Source organism: Pantherophis guttatus, chromosome 5, assembly GCF_059756535.1.
Source record: "Pantherophis guttatus breed Tessera chromosome 5, ASM5975653v1, whole genome shotgun sequence".
Taxonomy (NCBI): Eukaryota; Metazoa; Chordata; class Lepidosauria; order Squamata; family Colubridae; genus Pantherophis; species Pantherophis guttatus.
In genome coordinates, this window is record NC_142067.1 from 117,498,561 (window position 1) to 117,514,304 (window position 15,744).

Below are 15,744 nucleotides of genomic sequence, written 5' to 3' on the forward strand. Positions count from 1 at the left end.
TTCTGGGAGTTGAAGTCCAAAAGTCATAAAAGGGCCGTCATCTGCCATCACCTCGCTTATAGTGCTGAACCTGAGGTTGCACTGCGTTAGGAACTTTGCAGCACAAACTAAAATGGCAAAAGGTGTTTGTTTGGGTCACCGAAGGGTTCGCAGCCAACCATTTGTAGGTCGAGGGAGTGGGATGGGGGAAGGGTAACACAGAGGTAAGGTGGATCGGGCACCATCAAAAATACACAGTTAGGGTTGGGCTGCGTTTCCTTAAAGCGGGCCTCAAGTACAGATACTGGATAGCATTTACCGAATTCAGGGGTAACCAAACGGTTCTTCCTAGATGGCTGTGATGAAAAAGAACTGCTGCCATTATCGCCGCTTCCACCGTCTTTTGACGAAATGCCCCTGGTTTCCATCTTGCAAAACGAGGATGTCCAAGACCAGACCGGAGAGAAGAAGAACTCGGAGGAGCTGCAGAGCCTGTGGAGAAAAGCAATCCACCAGCAGATCCTTCTCCTTCGGATGGAGAAGGAAAACCAAAAACTGGAAGGTTGGTGCAGGCCGTAGGATATCCAGGGGGTCCAGAGGGGGATGGAGGACTTCCTGGGGCCTTTCCAGTGTCCCCCCCTTTTTTTTAATGAGTCATTAAATAGTTGTTACAATAATCACAAACCCATCTTGCCATTTTAGCATAGCGGTTGGGTATGTCTGGGTGTGATCCCTCTGTAGGAGTTCTGCACCTCAAAATTATCTTTTGTTTTCCTATTGCCTCTTAATTATATTTCTGTTCAAGAAAAAAAGTCTTCCCCTGTTATTTATTCTCTCCGTCTTGATGGACCTACCTTCCTTCCTTCCAGTGGCGAAATGTAAAATTTGTTACTACCAGTTCTGTGGGCGTGGCTTGGTGGGGGGGTAATGTGACTGGGTGGGCATGGCCAACTTTTTTTTTCTTTTTTTACATTTAAAAACATTTTTTCTACAACCTCTTCGGCCGAAGAGGTTGTAGAAAAAATGCTTTTAAAAGTTAAAAAAAAAAAAGTCTCTGATGATCATGCAGCTCAGCTGGACATGGAGGGGGGGGCAGGGATTTTTGCTATCGGTTCTCCAAACCACCCACTGCCATCGCTACCAGATCAAGCAATCTGGTCCGAACCGGGAGCATTTCACCCTTCCTTCCTTCCTTCCTTCCTTCCTTCCTTCCTTCCTTCCTTCCTTCCTTCCTTCCTTCCTGCCTGCCTGCCTGCCTGCCTGCCTGCCTACCTACCTACCTCTAAAACCTGCCTATTCACTTGCCTCTTCCTCCCACAACAATTTCTAAACATGGTTCAGTGGATCAGATGTTTAGTTTAGTGTTGGGCACGTCAGCCTGGGCAGAAGAGGTTCTCGTGGCTTCTTTGGTGGTCTTTGCCATCAGTGCCAAACACGAGAAAGCATCAGAGACAGCTTTAGATGTTCTTCATTCCTTCAGGGACAGGAATCCCAGTTCCAGCAGCCATGTGATTTGAGCACAGCTCTTAATATTCTCTGTCCAAAGATGTTGAGCGATGATGGGGAGAACCTCTGGTCAGGTTTCTCAACCTCCTTTGCTTAGAACGAAGTGAGGAGATATCAAGAACATTTCTTGGCACATACAGGTTGACCTTCCTTAGGACATGGTCTCCAGAAACTCCCCATCTGTACCCTGGCCCCATTCTCACCCCCCAGCAGGGAAACTCTGATTTAGAGCTGCTTCATCTGTTTATTATAAGTTAGACTTTGGTCATCAAAAGGAAGGAGGAAATTGATGGTTGCCATTGCTGATAGATTCATACACGAAGATGGAGAAGAAGAGATGGAAGCAGGATGACTGCAGGGCTCTGAACTCTCGCCAGCCCTTCTAGGGGACAGATGGGAGGGTGACCTTTCCCAGAATGTTCCCAGAAGGCAGAATCCAAATTGGTTACTCTGGAGAAGTTGTGTTTCAGCACATGCCCAGCCTGACCGTGGGATAATGTCAAAGTTCCACTTTTTTAACAGATTAACAGAGTTGGAAGGGACTTTGTAGGTCATCTAGTCCAACCCCCTGCCCAAGTGGGAGACCCTACACCATTTCTGACAAATGGCAGTCCAATCTCTTCTTGAAAGTCTCAAGTGATGAAGCTCCCACAACTTCTGAAGGCAACTTCTGTTCCACTGGTTGATTGTTCTCACTGGCATAAAATGTCTTCTTATTTCCAGGTTAAATCTCTCCTTGGTCAGTTTCCATCCATTATTCCTTGTCTGGCCTACAGGTGCTTTAGAAAATAGCTTGACCCCTTCCTCTTCTCTGTGGCAGCCCCATAAATATTGGAAAACTGCTATCATGTCTCCCCTGGTCCTTCTCTTCACTAGACATTGGATCTTGCACTAGCCTAAGTGTAGTTCCTACCTCTCCTGCCTGCCCGGCCAAGTTAATTTAATTTAATTTAATATTTAAATTTATATACCGCCCTTCTCCCGAAGGACTCAGGATTGATTATAGCATCTCTGGCTCCCCTCTGTTGGAGAGGTCGGCGTTTCCTTTTATTTCTCCTTTAATATCTCGCTTGAACGCCTGGGTGATGCATAAGACCATTTGGGTGATATACCATTTAACTGATGTCGAGGGAGGTCCGGGGGAAATAAAGCAGAGAATACATTCGGAGAATGAAGAGTGTTCTAATCGGCGGGCATTATGAACTAAAAAGCATGAAGCCATTTATTTTCTTCCGCTGTGATGAATGTGAAAGGGGGAAAATGAGAAAATAACCAAGAGGGGCGCTGGGAATTGTGGCTGAGTGAAATTTTGACTCCTGGGTATTTGAGCGTCCTGTTGATGGCCGGCGGGGCTGTTTCCTTAGCAACCACTGTGCAGGACAAACCCAAGGGCTGTAGAGGGAAAACAACGAAGTTTCTGCAGCTGGAAGTTGCTTTTCTTCTAATTTCCCCCATCTCTGCTTTTCTTCTGTAACCTTATCCACCTTAATGAAATCGATTAACCAACTTTTAACACTTCCTGTTCTTCCTAATGCTATCGAGGAGTTTGAAGGAAGCTTTGTTTTACAGAAGGTAAGTATGCTGCCCCACTCACTCACGCTCACACGTCGGTGTGGTTTATAGAGTGTTTTATTAGTCTTCCCTCTCCGCAGATCAGCTTTAGAACTGTCCCAACCGAAGCCAATTATGAGCAAGCCCAGATTAATTCCCCAGGCAATGGCCAATTAGTCCATAACACAGATAGCAAGCTATAGGACTCAAACAGTGAGTCCTATAAACGAACATAAAGCTCTCCTCCAGGCAAAACTTAAAAGTACATCCATGTTAGCTCACGGGTTATAGAAATTCAGACTCTCAGGAAATACGAACGAGCACGCAGCCACAACCCACACACAATCTCCCAGCAATGCCTCCCTCTGCCTGCCGTGCTAAATAGCTCCTGGTGCAGCTCATCAAGAGGAGTGGAGCCTTTTCCTGAGCAATCTGGCAGACCTCCGTTTCTCTGCCCTGCATGCTCTGAGATCCACTACAGCAGGCAGCTCCTCCTCCTCTTCTTCACTGGCCTGCATGATGTCCCGAGCTGAAGCCTGTTCAGCTGGCAGTTCAGGATCAGTAATTCCTGACGTGCCAAGAATGATCTCATTCCTCAACTGGCCGTGGCCAACTCGCCACAGGACAACTCGCTGCGGGACAAGAGTCAACACTAATATCAAAGAAAGGGTAACGTAAAATCATTAAAAAAAAGGATGCAAAAGGAGGGACAAAGGGAAATGTGAATGACAAAAGTGTAAATCATTTTTTTACATTTATTTTAAATCGTTAAATTGAATTGTTGAATGGTCTCGTGGCAAGTTGTTCCGGAGTGAATTGCCCATGGCGAGTGGTCCCACAGCTAGTTGGCCATGGTGAATTGGCCACAGCGAGTTGACGGCAGTGAGTTGTTCCATTTCGGCCCGTGCCTGGGTTTGCACGTAGACACACTCTACACCTGCGCATTCAGGTGCTTGGCAGGTTGATTGTTAATTTTTAAAGATCTCGATTATCGAGTTGTGTCAACATCTGAAGCATCGGTGGAAAAAACCAACCAAGAACTCTATTGGTCTCCTCAAAAGTCTAATGAGTTGGGCCCCAAAGCTGCCTGGTCTGTCTGACCATGGTTAGGAACAGGGTCCACATGAGATGCTTTCCTGAAGGATTTGCCATGCTTCTCAGTTGCTTCTTGGGCACCACTTAATGAATTATGATATCCCGATTTAGATCCTGAGAGTGCATAAGGAAGCCCTTCTCTCATTCTGGACTATCTATCCCACGTAATGAGAAATAATTGCTTGAAGATCCATCCTTCTGCTATGGAAAAAGGCCCTCCTCCCGCCTTAACACCAGGCATCCCTCAGGTGTTGCATTTAACACGAGAAGCATGCCACGTTTAGCAAATCCAACAAAGAAAAACAGTCCAGAAGATGACCTTGAAAAGAAAAAAAATAGGCTCTAACCTTTTGTTGATAAACGCTTAAAACATTTCCTGACATTGTAATTAACCCGGGGTTTAGAATTCCTTTGGTTGGGCAGGATATCCACCTTTTCCTGCTTATTAGCATTCTTAGAGGCATGTTGAATTGAGGCATTCGTTATCGAGAAGATATTTTAAAGGAACTGGAAAGTTGGTTTCCTACAAAATCAGATAAATGGCCCTTTTTTTGCTCAGGACTGAATGCCACCTGGCAGTTGGCATACAGCATATTGGGACTCTGTGCGGCAACAGCATGAGTTCTGGTAGCCCAGCTGTCCTTTCCCACCATTATCACCACCTGGCTCATCTCACCTGTCCCAGGTGCTCACCAGTGGTGGGATTCAAATTTTTTTTACTATCAGTTCTGTGGGCATGGCTTGGTGGGCATGGCATGGCTTGGTGGGCATCAGGGGTGGGTTCTACTTACCTTCACTATCGGTTTGCATTGTGCCCATTGTGCACGTATGCTCTTCTGCACATGCACAGATCTATGATGACATCTGAGTCAGTGGGCGGAGCCTGCCGCTAGTTTTACTACCGGTTCTTGCAAACCGGCCTGAACCGGGGGCAACCCACCATTGGTGAGCATGGCAGGGCTTGGTGGGCATAGCTTGGTGGGCATAGCTTGGTGGGTGTGGCAGGGGAAGGATACTGCAAAATCTCCATTCCTACCCCACTCCAGGGGGAAGGATACTGCAAAATCCCCATTTCCTCCCAATCAGCTGGGACTCGGGAGGCAGAGAATAGATCGGGGTGGGGCCAGTCAGAGGTGGTATTTACCAGTTCTCCAAACTACTCAAAATTTCCGCTACCGGTTCTCCAGAACTGGTCAGTACCTGCTGAAACCCACCTCTGGTGCTCACCCTCAGTCCTGCTACTGGACCTCTCAATTAGATGTAGCCATAAAAAGTGAATTTGACCAGAAGGATAAAGCAAAATCCTTTTCCCCCAGCCTACCCCCCCGCCCCAAAAGGCCCACTCTGCCATTTTTGATTGTGTAGTAACTCCGCTCAACTTCCCAGTTGCTGGTTGCACCTCGGTTAATTTTTTGTCGTGAAAATACGAAGCACATGGCCATTGTCTTGAAGATCCCTTGAGGAATTAAACCTGAGAGAAAGGGGAATGCAAAAGTTGTGGGTAGAAATGCAAAAGAAGACAATAAAGACACAACCCTCCTCTGAATGAAGATTCGATTCTGGATAAACTAATCCAGTTTGCCTGCTTCAGAAAAGGTTGTTGCAATGTTGTTAAACATGGGCATAACCCTGGTTAAGAGAAGATCAAAAATCACTCGCTGTTGCGCAATTACTAAATGGCTGCTGTTATGTCTTAGACTTTATGGATTTAGTACCCCATATCAGTGTAAAGCCTGAAATAAATAGTAGTGAAATCAGGCATATGAGGAGCTGCATACTTCCTTTTTAAATTGCTGTTGACAGTATTATACCCAGTTCACACTGACTGTGTCAATTGCAAGTGACAGTTGGGACTGACATTCTGAATTGTGGAGGAAACAGGCTTTTTGTCCTGAAAATGTTGTGTGTGTGTCCCCTTTTTCTTTGTGACTCGCTGGGACTTGAACGATCAACACTGAGATAGGGACATCTCTCCCAGGTATGGCACAATCTGTTTACCTGTGGACAGAAATTAAACCAAAGGGTGGAAAACCTACAGTAGTGGCCAAAATTGTGGAAATCTTTTGGGAAAAGTGTAGTTTGAGGTTTGATGGCTAATAACACCACTTTTTTTTTTTTTTTTTTTGAGTTTCAAGATAATCATATTTCACTGCTGGAATGGCCTGGGAATAGCCCAGTCCTTCTTAACCCAATTGAAAATCTATGGAGCCGACTAAAGAAACATGTTAGTCAGAAGCGACCCAGCAATAAAACCCAGTTAATAGAAGCCATCATTCAATCTTGGTTTCACATTAGAACAGCTGCAGAACTAAAAGACTTGTTTCACTCCGAGAGAAGACGTTGTAAGGCCGTAATTCATGCTAAAGGTTACCCAACTAAGGATTAATTGACTTGGTGATGATTTTTGTATATCTCGTTTTTTCCATGGTGATAATTTTTATCTCGTTTTTGTTCTACCTGTTTCACTTTTCTTCTTTATACTTTAACTGCTATTCTAATAGCAAATCCTTCATAAAAGTTATTGCATTACATTCTTGATTAAATGATCTTTCCATTGATATATAATTTTATGGTACTACTCCAAAAAACAGTGGTGTTATTAGCTAGTTTTAGAAAATACACTTTTCCCAAGAGTTCCACAATTTTGGCCACTACTGTAGTAAGCACTGAACGTTAGGCTGATTATTGAGTGGAAGAAATATCTCATCCAGCCTAGAAAGACCATCTTCTGCTATTTAATATAAATGTTAGTTGAAGAACTGGATTGTGGGAAGGCTTTGATTTGTATTGCCTAGTGCAAAAAGCAGAATCCTGTGCTTACTTTTGGACTGAATCATTGAATGGGATCTCTCTTTTTTTTTTTGAAAAGTTTTTTTTATTTTTTAAAACATAAAATACATCTTTTTAGAGCAAGGATTTGATCCGGTATAAAGTAAATACAATTACTCACATTCCCTCAACCAATTTTGTTCCAAATTTTATCCATTTACCTTTTAAAAAGAAAAAAAAAAGAAAAAGAAAAAGAAATCTTATTCTAAACATTTAGATTTTGAACATTCCACTATGTCACACTAAATTCTAAACAATTATTTCCAAATAGACATCATTCCAAATCTTTGTCATTTTAACAATCAATATTTCATATATATTCCTCATTTCTAAGACCCATTATATTGAATCTATATTGTACCTCTTTTAAATGGCAATTAGTATCCATAATCTTGACAAAGAATATTTTCCTCCTCTCTTAACTGTTTCTAAATCAATCAACATTTCCATCTAAAATTTGTCACTCCCAAAATACTTTATTTTAAAATCTAATATTTAACTGATTCATAATAGCTATTTCATTGAATGGGATCTCTCTTGTGGTTGGTGTCTCTGGGATCCAGTGTATGCACATCCAAATGTGGTGAAGTTAACTGCTTATCTGAAGATGCTTCATGAGTCTTCTCTCTTGCAGCGAGCAGAGATGAGCTCCAATCCAGGAAAATTAAGCTGGACTATGAGGAAGTTGGAACCTGTCAGAAGGATGTCATTAACATCTGGGACAAGAAACTGCTGAATTGCAGAGCCAAGATCAGATGTGATGTGGAAGACATTCATACCACCCTGAAAGATGGTAAGTTCTGAGCCCAACAGACTTAGTGCCCAGGAAAAAGGCAAGGGGTCGCAACTAAGGCTTGGCATCTTCAAGGGAAATGGCACCCATGCAGGAGAGGAACATTACACAAAAATTTTGCTGCGTCTCAAAATCTCTTAAATCAGGTCTTTAGAGTAAAAGTTGGTAATTATCTCACCCAGTTTCAGTGTTCTGTCCATTTGTGCTCCAGCACAAATCTTATAGTCCCGGTTGTCCCAGCTTTGTGACTGTCAAAAATGGCCATCGTCCCTGCTGCCATTCAGGAGAGCTTTCTTTGAACCTAACTAGGAAATTGCGAGTTCCTCGTGGTCAGTGAGGTCCTTCCTTCATCGCCCCTACAAGGCAGCTATGACCTCTTAGGGTCTCCCAATAGTGGTTACCGGCTGGATTTTGCAAGGCTCGGCGGAGCTTGCTCTTTTCCCGCCATTCTCGCCGCGACATCAACCGGAAGTCCCTCTTTGTCTCAAAATCCCAATGGTGTTCTTTTGCATCTACTGCCTGGTGTTTTTACTTAATTAGTGATTGATTACAGCATTGAGTTTTGATTTAGCCCTTGAGGGAAGAAAAAGGGAAAGATGTCCTTGAGTGGAAGTCAATTCCTGGTGCTTCAGGAACACATCCAGGTTGGGTTTGTGTGTTTGTGGGTGGGTGTTTGCCAACAGGGTATGTTTGTTCCTTCTCCTGAGATACTTTTCTTGCATTTCTCCAGTGGTGCAACTATATATCTAACCTGGCAGAATACCTCTGCCTTCTACTCACCATCCTAATAAAGTCCATTCCTGCTTAGTGCTCAAGGCCAATCAAAGGCAACACTTATTTTCTTAAGTTCAGAAATAGCTTCACCACTGCCAGATATTTTCAGCTGTTGCACGCACTCAAGGTTGTCCCTATGTATGTATGTGTGATTGCAAGGGGAAAAAAATGTGTCTCTCACTCCCTTTCCATTCTTCACGGTTTTGTTCAGGTGTCCCCAAAAGCCGCCGGGGAGAAATTTGGCAGTTTCTGGCTGTGCAGCACCGTGTCAGACACCGGCTCCCAAATAAGCAACAGCCTCCCGACATCTCCTACAAAGATCTCTTGAAGCAGCTGACAACGCAGCAACATGCCATCCTGGTGGACCTGGGTGAGGATGCTACTCGGCTGCCGGATGCTCTGGGCTGAGGGGTCCCACGGCGTCCCCAGAATAGTGAAGTTGCATCACTGATTGATGGTGCCAATTATCATGCAAAGAGATCTAATGTTTGTTTTCAGTTACAATTCCATTTATGGTCCTTCCCTGGAGTTCTTCTTCTAGGAAGCAGCCTGAGCTTTCCCTGAGCCCGGATTTCACTTCTGACCTCACCCCTACTTGTTTTGTCCTAGGAAGGACTTTCCCCACCCATCCCTACTTTTCGGCTCAACTGGGCGCAGGACAGCTCTCGCTCTTCAACCTGCTGAAAGCCTACTCCTTGCTGGACAAGGAAGTGGGCTATTGTCAAGGCATCAGTTTCGTGGCCGGCGTGCTGCTCCTCCACATGAGTGAAGAGCAAGCCTTCGAAATGCTGAAATTCCTCATGTATGACCTTGGATTCCGGAAACAGTACAGGCCCGACATGATGTCACTGCAGGTAAGGGGGGAGAAGGAAGGGGGAAAAAAAGAGTGAAAATGGATGTCCTCCTTCAATCGGTTTTCTGCAGAACCTCTATAATTCCCACTGCAGAAGGAAGACTGCAGTGCTAGCTGGATAGGTGAGAGTAACCTCAAGAAAGATGTAATGCCAGTTGATTCTCTGTTGCTCTTCTTGTGTGGCACTTACAATGTTCAGGATGAGCCCTTCTTTTTTTTTTTTTTTTTAATTTGATTTATATGCCGCCCTTCACCGGAGACTCAGGGCGGCTTACAATGTGCTCAGCAGTAGCCTTCATACTTTTGTATATTTTATACAAAGTCAGTTTACTGCCCCCATAAACTGGGTCCTCATTTCACCTACCTTAGAAAGGATGGAAGGCTGAGTCAACCTTGAGCCTTGGAGAGATTCGAACCAGCAGAAATTGCAGGCAGCTGTGTTAATAACAGGGTGCGTAGACCACTGTACTATCAAGGCTCTTATGATACAACCTGGAGTTCTGGCTGCTTTGTCATGATAGGTCCTGTCTGTCCTCATCCGTACCACTGCTGGTTTCTCTTAAAACACACCCATCACTTTGGAAGCACTGCAGTACTTGTGTTCAGCTTAATTTTCCTCAAACTTTTCCTTGCCCTTGCTAGTCTGTCTTCCTCAAAAGGAAGTGTGATCACTTTTTGAGTGTCAACTAAGCTTTATGGCTGTACACAGATAAGTCTGAGCATCAGACAGTTCAGCATCTTCTCTTCTCCAGGGACTGGAAACTAAAACATATGAAGAACGGTTGCAGGAATTGGATATGTCTAGTCTAATAAGAAGGATTAGGGGGTGATACGATAGCAGTCTTCCTAAACAGAACAGTGCAGAACAGAAGAGTTGGGTGGGACCTTGGAGGCAGTGGTGAAATATAAAATTTGTTACTACCGGTTCTGAGGGTGTGGCTTGGTGGTGGTGGTGGTGGGGTAATGTGACTGGGTGGGCGTGGCCACCTTTTTTTTTTTTTTACTTTTAAAAGCATTTTTTCTACAATCTTAAGAGGTTGCAGAAAAAAAATGCTTTTAGAAGCCTCTGATGATCAGGCAACTCAGCTGGGATCTCCAGAGGCTTCTAAAGGCATTTTTTTTCCCTACAACCTCTTCAGCTGAAGAGGTTGCAGAAAAAAATGCTTTTAAAAGTCTCTGACGATCCCAGCTGAGCCACGCGATCATCAGAGGCTTTTTTTTTTTTACTTTTAAAAGCATTTTTTCGGCCGAAGAGGTTGCAGGAAAAAATGCTTTTAAAAGTAAAAAAAAACAGCCTCTGATGATCGCGCGGCTCAGCTGGGCATGGGGGGGGAGGGGCAGGGATTTTTGCTACCGGTTCTCCGAACCACCCGCCGCCATCGCTACCGGATCGGGTGATCCGGTCCGAACCGGGAGCATTTCACCCCTGCTTGGAGGTCTTTTAGTCCAACCCCCTGCTTAGGCAGGAAACCCTATACCATTTCAGACAAATAGTTCTCCTATCCCTTCTTTAAAACCTCCAATGTTGGAGCATTTACAACTTCTGGAGGTAAGTTGTTCCACTGATTAATTGTCCTCACTGTCAGGAAATTTCTCCTTAGTTCTAGGTTGCTTCTCTCCTTGATTAGTTCCCATCCATTGTTTCTTGTCTTGCCTTCTGGTGCTTTGGAAAATAGGTTGACCCCCTTCTCTTTGTGGCGGCCCCTGAGATATCGGAACACTGACTGAAGGAACTTGGTTTGTCATGCTTGGACATGCATGGAGTTCTTAGGCAGGTACGGATCTCCTAACTTCCTCTTTTTTTCCCATATGTTCACGTAGATCCAGATGTACCAGCTGTCAAGGCTGCTTCATGATTATCATCGGGATCTTTACCACCATCTTGAAGAAAACGAAATCGGCCCAAGTCTGTATGCTGCACCCTGGTTTCTCACTTTATTTGCCTCGCAATTTCCCCTGGGATTCGTAGCCAGAATCTTTGGTAAGGATCCGTTTTGCCTTGCATTCCTAAGGAACATATTCTGTTCCGTCCCCCTTCCCCACACAGGCAAACACAGAACCAGGCACACCTGCCAAGATTTTATTAAGCAATCAGACTAGAAACCTTTGCAGATAAGAGTTTTGGCAGTAAACTGCAAAATGCCTGCCAAGTCAGTTTTCACTCACAGTAAGCAAGAGAGAGATTATCCTCAGTCCGGTTCAGTAGCAAAAAGTAATCCATGAAGCAAGAGTTAGTCAAGGTCCAATCCAAATATGCCCAAGCCAGATTTCAGGTAACACGATGTGACTCTCAGGTTTTTAACTTTGACCGTCACAAAGCCTGAAGAGCAATCATACCCATTTTTATTCCTTGTGGGGTGTGGCTCAGTGACTCAGCTCAATCTCTGGTCCTCCCACACCTCTTTTGTTGCTGCGCACGCTTCTCCCTCTGATGCTGCCTGGGATCAAGCCAGGATTCATCATCCTCACTCCCTATCTGTTGTTGTTCCCATATGTTTTCCTCCTGGCATATCCCAGGCTGTTCCTCTTGGCCTTCGGATGCAACCTGAGGCATTGCCAGAGAGGAGGGTCCTGGAGAGGGAGGCCATATCAGTTCCTCCCCATCACCTTCTGAGTCCTCTTCCTCTATTAGGACAGGCTCGGGAGTTGGGGTCACAACAATATTCATTGTGAATGTCAACAGGGACAGCTAGAACAGAACTGGATTTGTGCCTCTTTTTTTTTTTTTACTTCCTTTGGGGTTGCGATTTGTCTGCTCAATAGCACAGGCGGAGGCCGTAAATTAACTCTTCTCTGTGGATCATTTTTTAAAATAGTCTGCGATGTTGTATTAAGATGCATTTCGTTCCCAAGATGAATGGGAGCTGCGTGCTCTCGCCTGGATAGAAATTCTAATTGCAAAAACCTTTTGTTGACCAGTGAAACTGGCAAATGGGCGGGATTGCTTGCTTGTATTCATAAATGTCAATGGAGATTCTCAGTCATCCAGGTCATGGTTGTCCCAAAAGTGCTTTTTCAAGAGGCAACTGGACTTTCTTGTTTTTCCTTAAAGATGTTTCACTTCTCATCCAAGAAGCTTCTTCAGCTCTGACTGAAGGGGGAATGGAAGCATTTATACTCCTTGCAGACAGCTGGTCATTTGCATCCTTTTAGCAAGTTGTTAAGGCCACCCGGAGATTTTTTTGTGTCCTCAGGGTCACCTGAGTGGTGCAAATGGGTGTGGAGCCTTCTTGGAACTGTTGAAAGGACTGTGTTGTAGACTGGAGACACAGTCTTTTCAACAGTTCCAAGAAGGCCCGACACCCATTCGCACCAATGACTCTCTTAAAAAAATGCAAATGACCAGTTGTCTACAAGGAATATAAATCCTTCCATTCCCCACCATCCAGTCAGAGCTGAAGAAGCTTCTTGGAGGAGAAGCAAAACACCTTCCAAGAAAAACCAGAAAGTCCAGTTGCCTCTTGAAAAAACACCTTTTATTCACTTAACAACCACGTTAGTAACTTAAGAACTGCAGTGATTCACTTCACAACAATGGGCAAGAATAGCCGTAAAATGGGGCAAAAGTCACTTAACGAATGTCTCGCTTAGCAACATAAATGTTGGTGTCAGTTGTTGTTCTGTCCTGACTACACGTTAGTCTGTGCGCAGCTCGACATGCGGCTAAACCCACCTATCCGCCAATAAAACAGACCGTGTGCGTAGATCTGAATGCTTTATTGAAAGAACAGGATATGGTGAAGCTGGGGAAAATAGGGATACATACAATCAAAACCAAATACAAGATAGGCAGTATCGGGTTACTGCTGAACATAATAATTGATAAATACAAGCAGTTTGAATCTCACCAGCGTTGCTCTGTATGTGTGGGATGTGGGTTTGGATCCTTGGATGACCATGTGCCACAGATTAAGATGGATGCTTCTTTGTGCTTCTGCCTTTTCCAAATGCTAAAGGAAGTGGAGTCTGGCTTCCCAGCGGGCACTTATTTTGAGAGTGCAGGCTGATGGGTAATGAGGTTGGGTCAGCTTCAAACAATATACTTGGTATTTTGTCTCTCCGGCCACTAGATGGGGCCAGAGCGCAACACCAGTATATAAAGATAATATGTTGGGGCATATTTATCCCTCTGGCCACTAGATGGGACTAGAGAGCAATAACAGTATATAAAGGTTATATGCTGGAGCATGACAGTTGTGGTCATAAATCGAGGCCTGCCTGTAATCTAATCTATTGCTCTTTCTCGCCCCAGATATTATTTTTCTTCAAGGTACAGAAGTCATATTTAAGGTAGCACTATGCCTGCTTAGCACCCAGGAGGAATGCATCATGTCGTGTGAGACATTTGAAGGCATTGTTGAATTTCTGAAGAACACTCTCCCCGACATGACACAGCCCCAGATGGAGAAGATAATGGCCCAGGTAACACAGGTTTATTCCTGCCTGCCTTCTTTCTCCTTTCCTAGGTGCAGAAATCCTTTTAAAGCATCACTTGACTGACAATGCCGGGTTTTTGGGGTGACCTATGTCTCAAGGGATGTGGTGGCTCAGTGGCTAAGATGCTGAGCTTGTCAATTGAAAGGTCGGCAGTTCAGCGGTTCGAATCCCTAGTGCCGCGTAATGGGGTGAGCTCCCGTTACTTGTCCCAGCTTCTGCCAACCTAGCCGTTTGAAAGCACATAAAAAATGCAAGTAGAAAAATAGGAACCACCTTTGGTGGGAAGGTAACAGCACTCCGTGTGCCTGTTTAGCATTTAGTCATGCCGGCCACATGACCGCGGAGACGTCTTCGGACAGTGTTGGCTCTTCGGCTTTGAAAGGGAGATGAGCACCACCCCCTAGAGTCGGGAACGACTAGCACATATCCCTATCCCTGTCCCTGTCCCTGTCCCTATCCCTATCCCTATCCCTATCCCTATCCCTATCCCTAACACTAACACTACAGATTGAAAGTTTTAATGTACTCCTTCCAAAAATGGTGGTGAGAGAAGGTTCCACTCTCCCTCTTTGCTTTGTCACGTTGGTAACAGTGGTGGGTTTCCAGTATTCTTACCACTGGTGCGCCATGCGCACACCTTCCACATATGCGCCCAGCCTCAAAAACGTGCCTAAATAGGACTGCATAGAGCCGGGGCGGGTGGGCAGGTCCCCCTGCGATTTCCACTACCGGTTTGCTAGAACTGGTACGAACCGGCTGAATACCACTTCCGATTGGTAGTCTTTTTTCATATTTTGAGGTCCAAAGAGTTCATATTTGTCTTCTCCTCAAGTAACCGGTGGATTGTAAGGAATCTTTTTCCCCCTCTCTTTTGCTACCCATGGTAGGTATTTGAGATGGACATTTCCAAACAGCTTCATGCCTACGAGGTGGAGTACCATGTTCTGCAAGACGAATTGCAAGAGAACCTGAGCCCTTGTGAGGAGATTGAAGCTTCAGAGAAACTTGAAAGGGCCAACAGTCAGCTGAAGAGACAAAATATGGATCTCTTGGAGAAACTTCAGGTAAGAGTCAGGCTCAATCTGAATTTGGGAGGATCTGACAGTGTCAAATTAGGCAAAGAAGAAGCCCTCAAAGGAAATAGCCAGTGGCACCTTTCTTCCCCAGAGACGCACACTTTTGTCTGTAGATAATCCTTGACTTATAGCCATTCGTTTAGTGACTGTTAGAAGTTACACCAGCACTGAAAAAAATGATTTATGACCATTTTTCACACTTAGGATCATTGCAGCATCCCTGGTGTCACGTGATCAAAATTCAGATGCTTGGCAACTGACATGTATGTACGATGGTTGCATTATCCCGGGGTCATGTGATCCCTTTTTGCGACCTTCTGACCAACAGAGTCAACGGGGAAACCAGAGTCACTGAACAACAAGTGATCAATATTAACAACTGCAGTGATTTACTTAACTGTGGCAAGAAAGGTCATAAAACGGGGCAAAACCCTCTTAACGACTGTCTTGCTTAACAAGGGAAGTTTTAGACTCGATTGTGGTTGTAAGTCAAGGACCACATCCATCTCATTCTTTGTTTTCATCCATAGATGTTCTTGGAATTTTAATGTTTAAGTCTGGGGGGGGGGGGGAAATCAGTGCATCTTCCTCCCCAATCTCTCTCTCTATATATATAAAAGCGAAAACCACTCACGCATCATCATAAAATCTACGAACTTGAAATTTGGCATGTATGTTCCTCTTGGCTTCTGGCTAACAAAGGATTTTTCGAAATGACCATGAGATCATTATTATTTCATATACAGTATTATATTCACACGCTCTGATGCTAAGGAGTTAGATGTTCTACTCTCCCTCTCCACCTGAAAGGAACTCTGTCCCAACTGCCAGTTGCCTTATATTAACATGCT

At 44.5% G+C, this 15,744-nt stretch overlaps 1 protein-coding gene across 3 annotated transcripts in view; it reads left to right on the forward strand.

Moving 5' to 3' along the window:
- TBC1D4 (TBC1 domain family member 4) overlaps window positions 1-15,744 on the forward strand; it is a 111,921-nt gene that overhangs the window by 93,053 nt on the left and 3,124 nt on the right. For all 3 annotated transcript variants that reach the window (XM_087895545.1, XM_034416931.3, XM_087895546.1), the window contains 7 exons: window positions 332-541; window positions 7,595-7,753; window positions 8,739-8,897; window positions 9,137-9,381; window positions 11,202-11,361; window positions 13,633-13,802; window positions 14,705-14,881. In XM_087895545.1, the coding sequence (XP_087751671.1) occupies window positions 332-541; window positions 7,595-7,753; window positions 8,739-8,897; window positions 9,137-9,381; window positions 11,202-11,361; window positions 13,633-13,802; window positions 14,705-14,881 (1,280 nt within the window). The remainder of the gene's footprint in view (window positions 1-331; window positions 542-7,594; window positions 7,754-8,738; window positions 8,898-9,136; window positions 9,382-11,201; window positions 11,362-13,632; window positions 13,803-14,704; window positions 14,882-15,744) is intronic.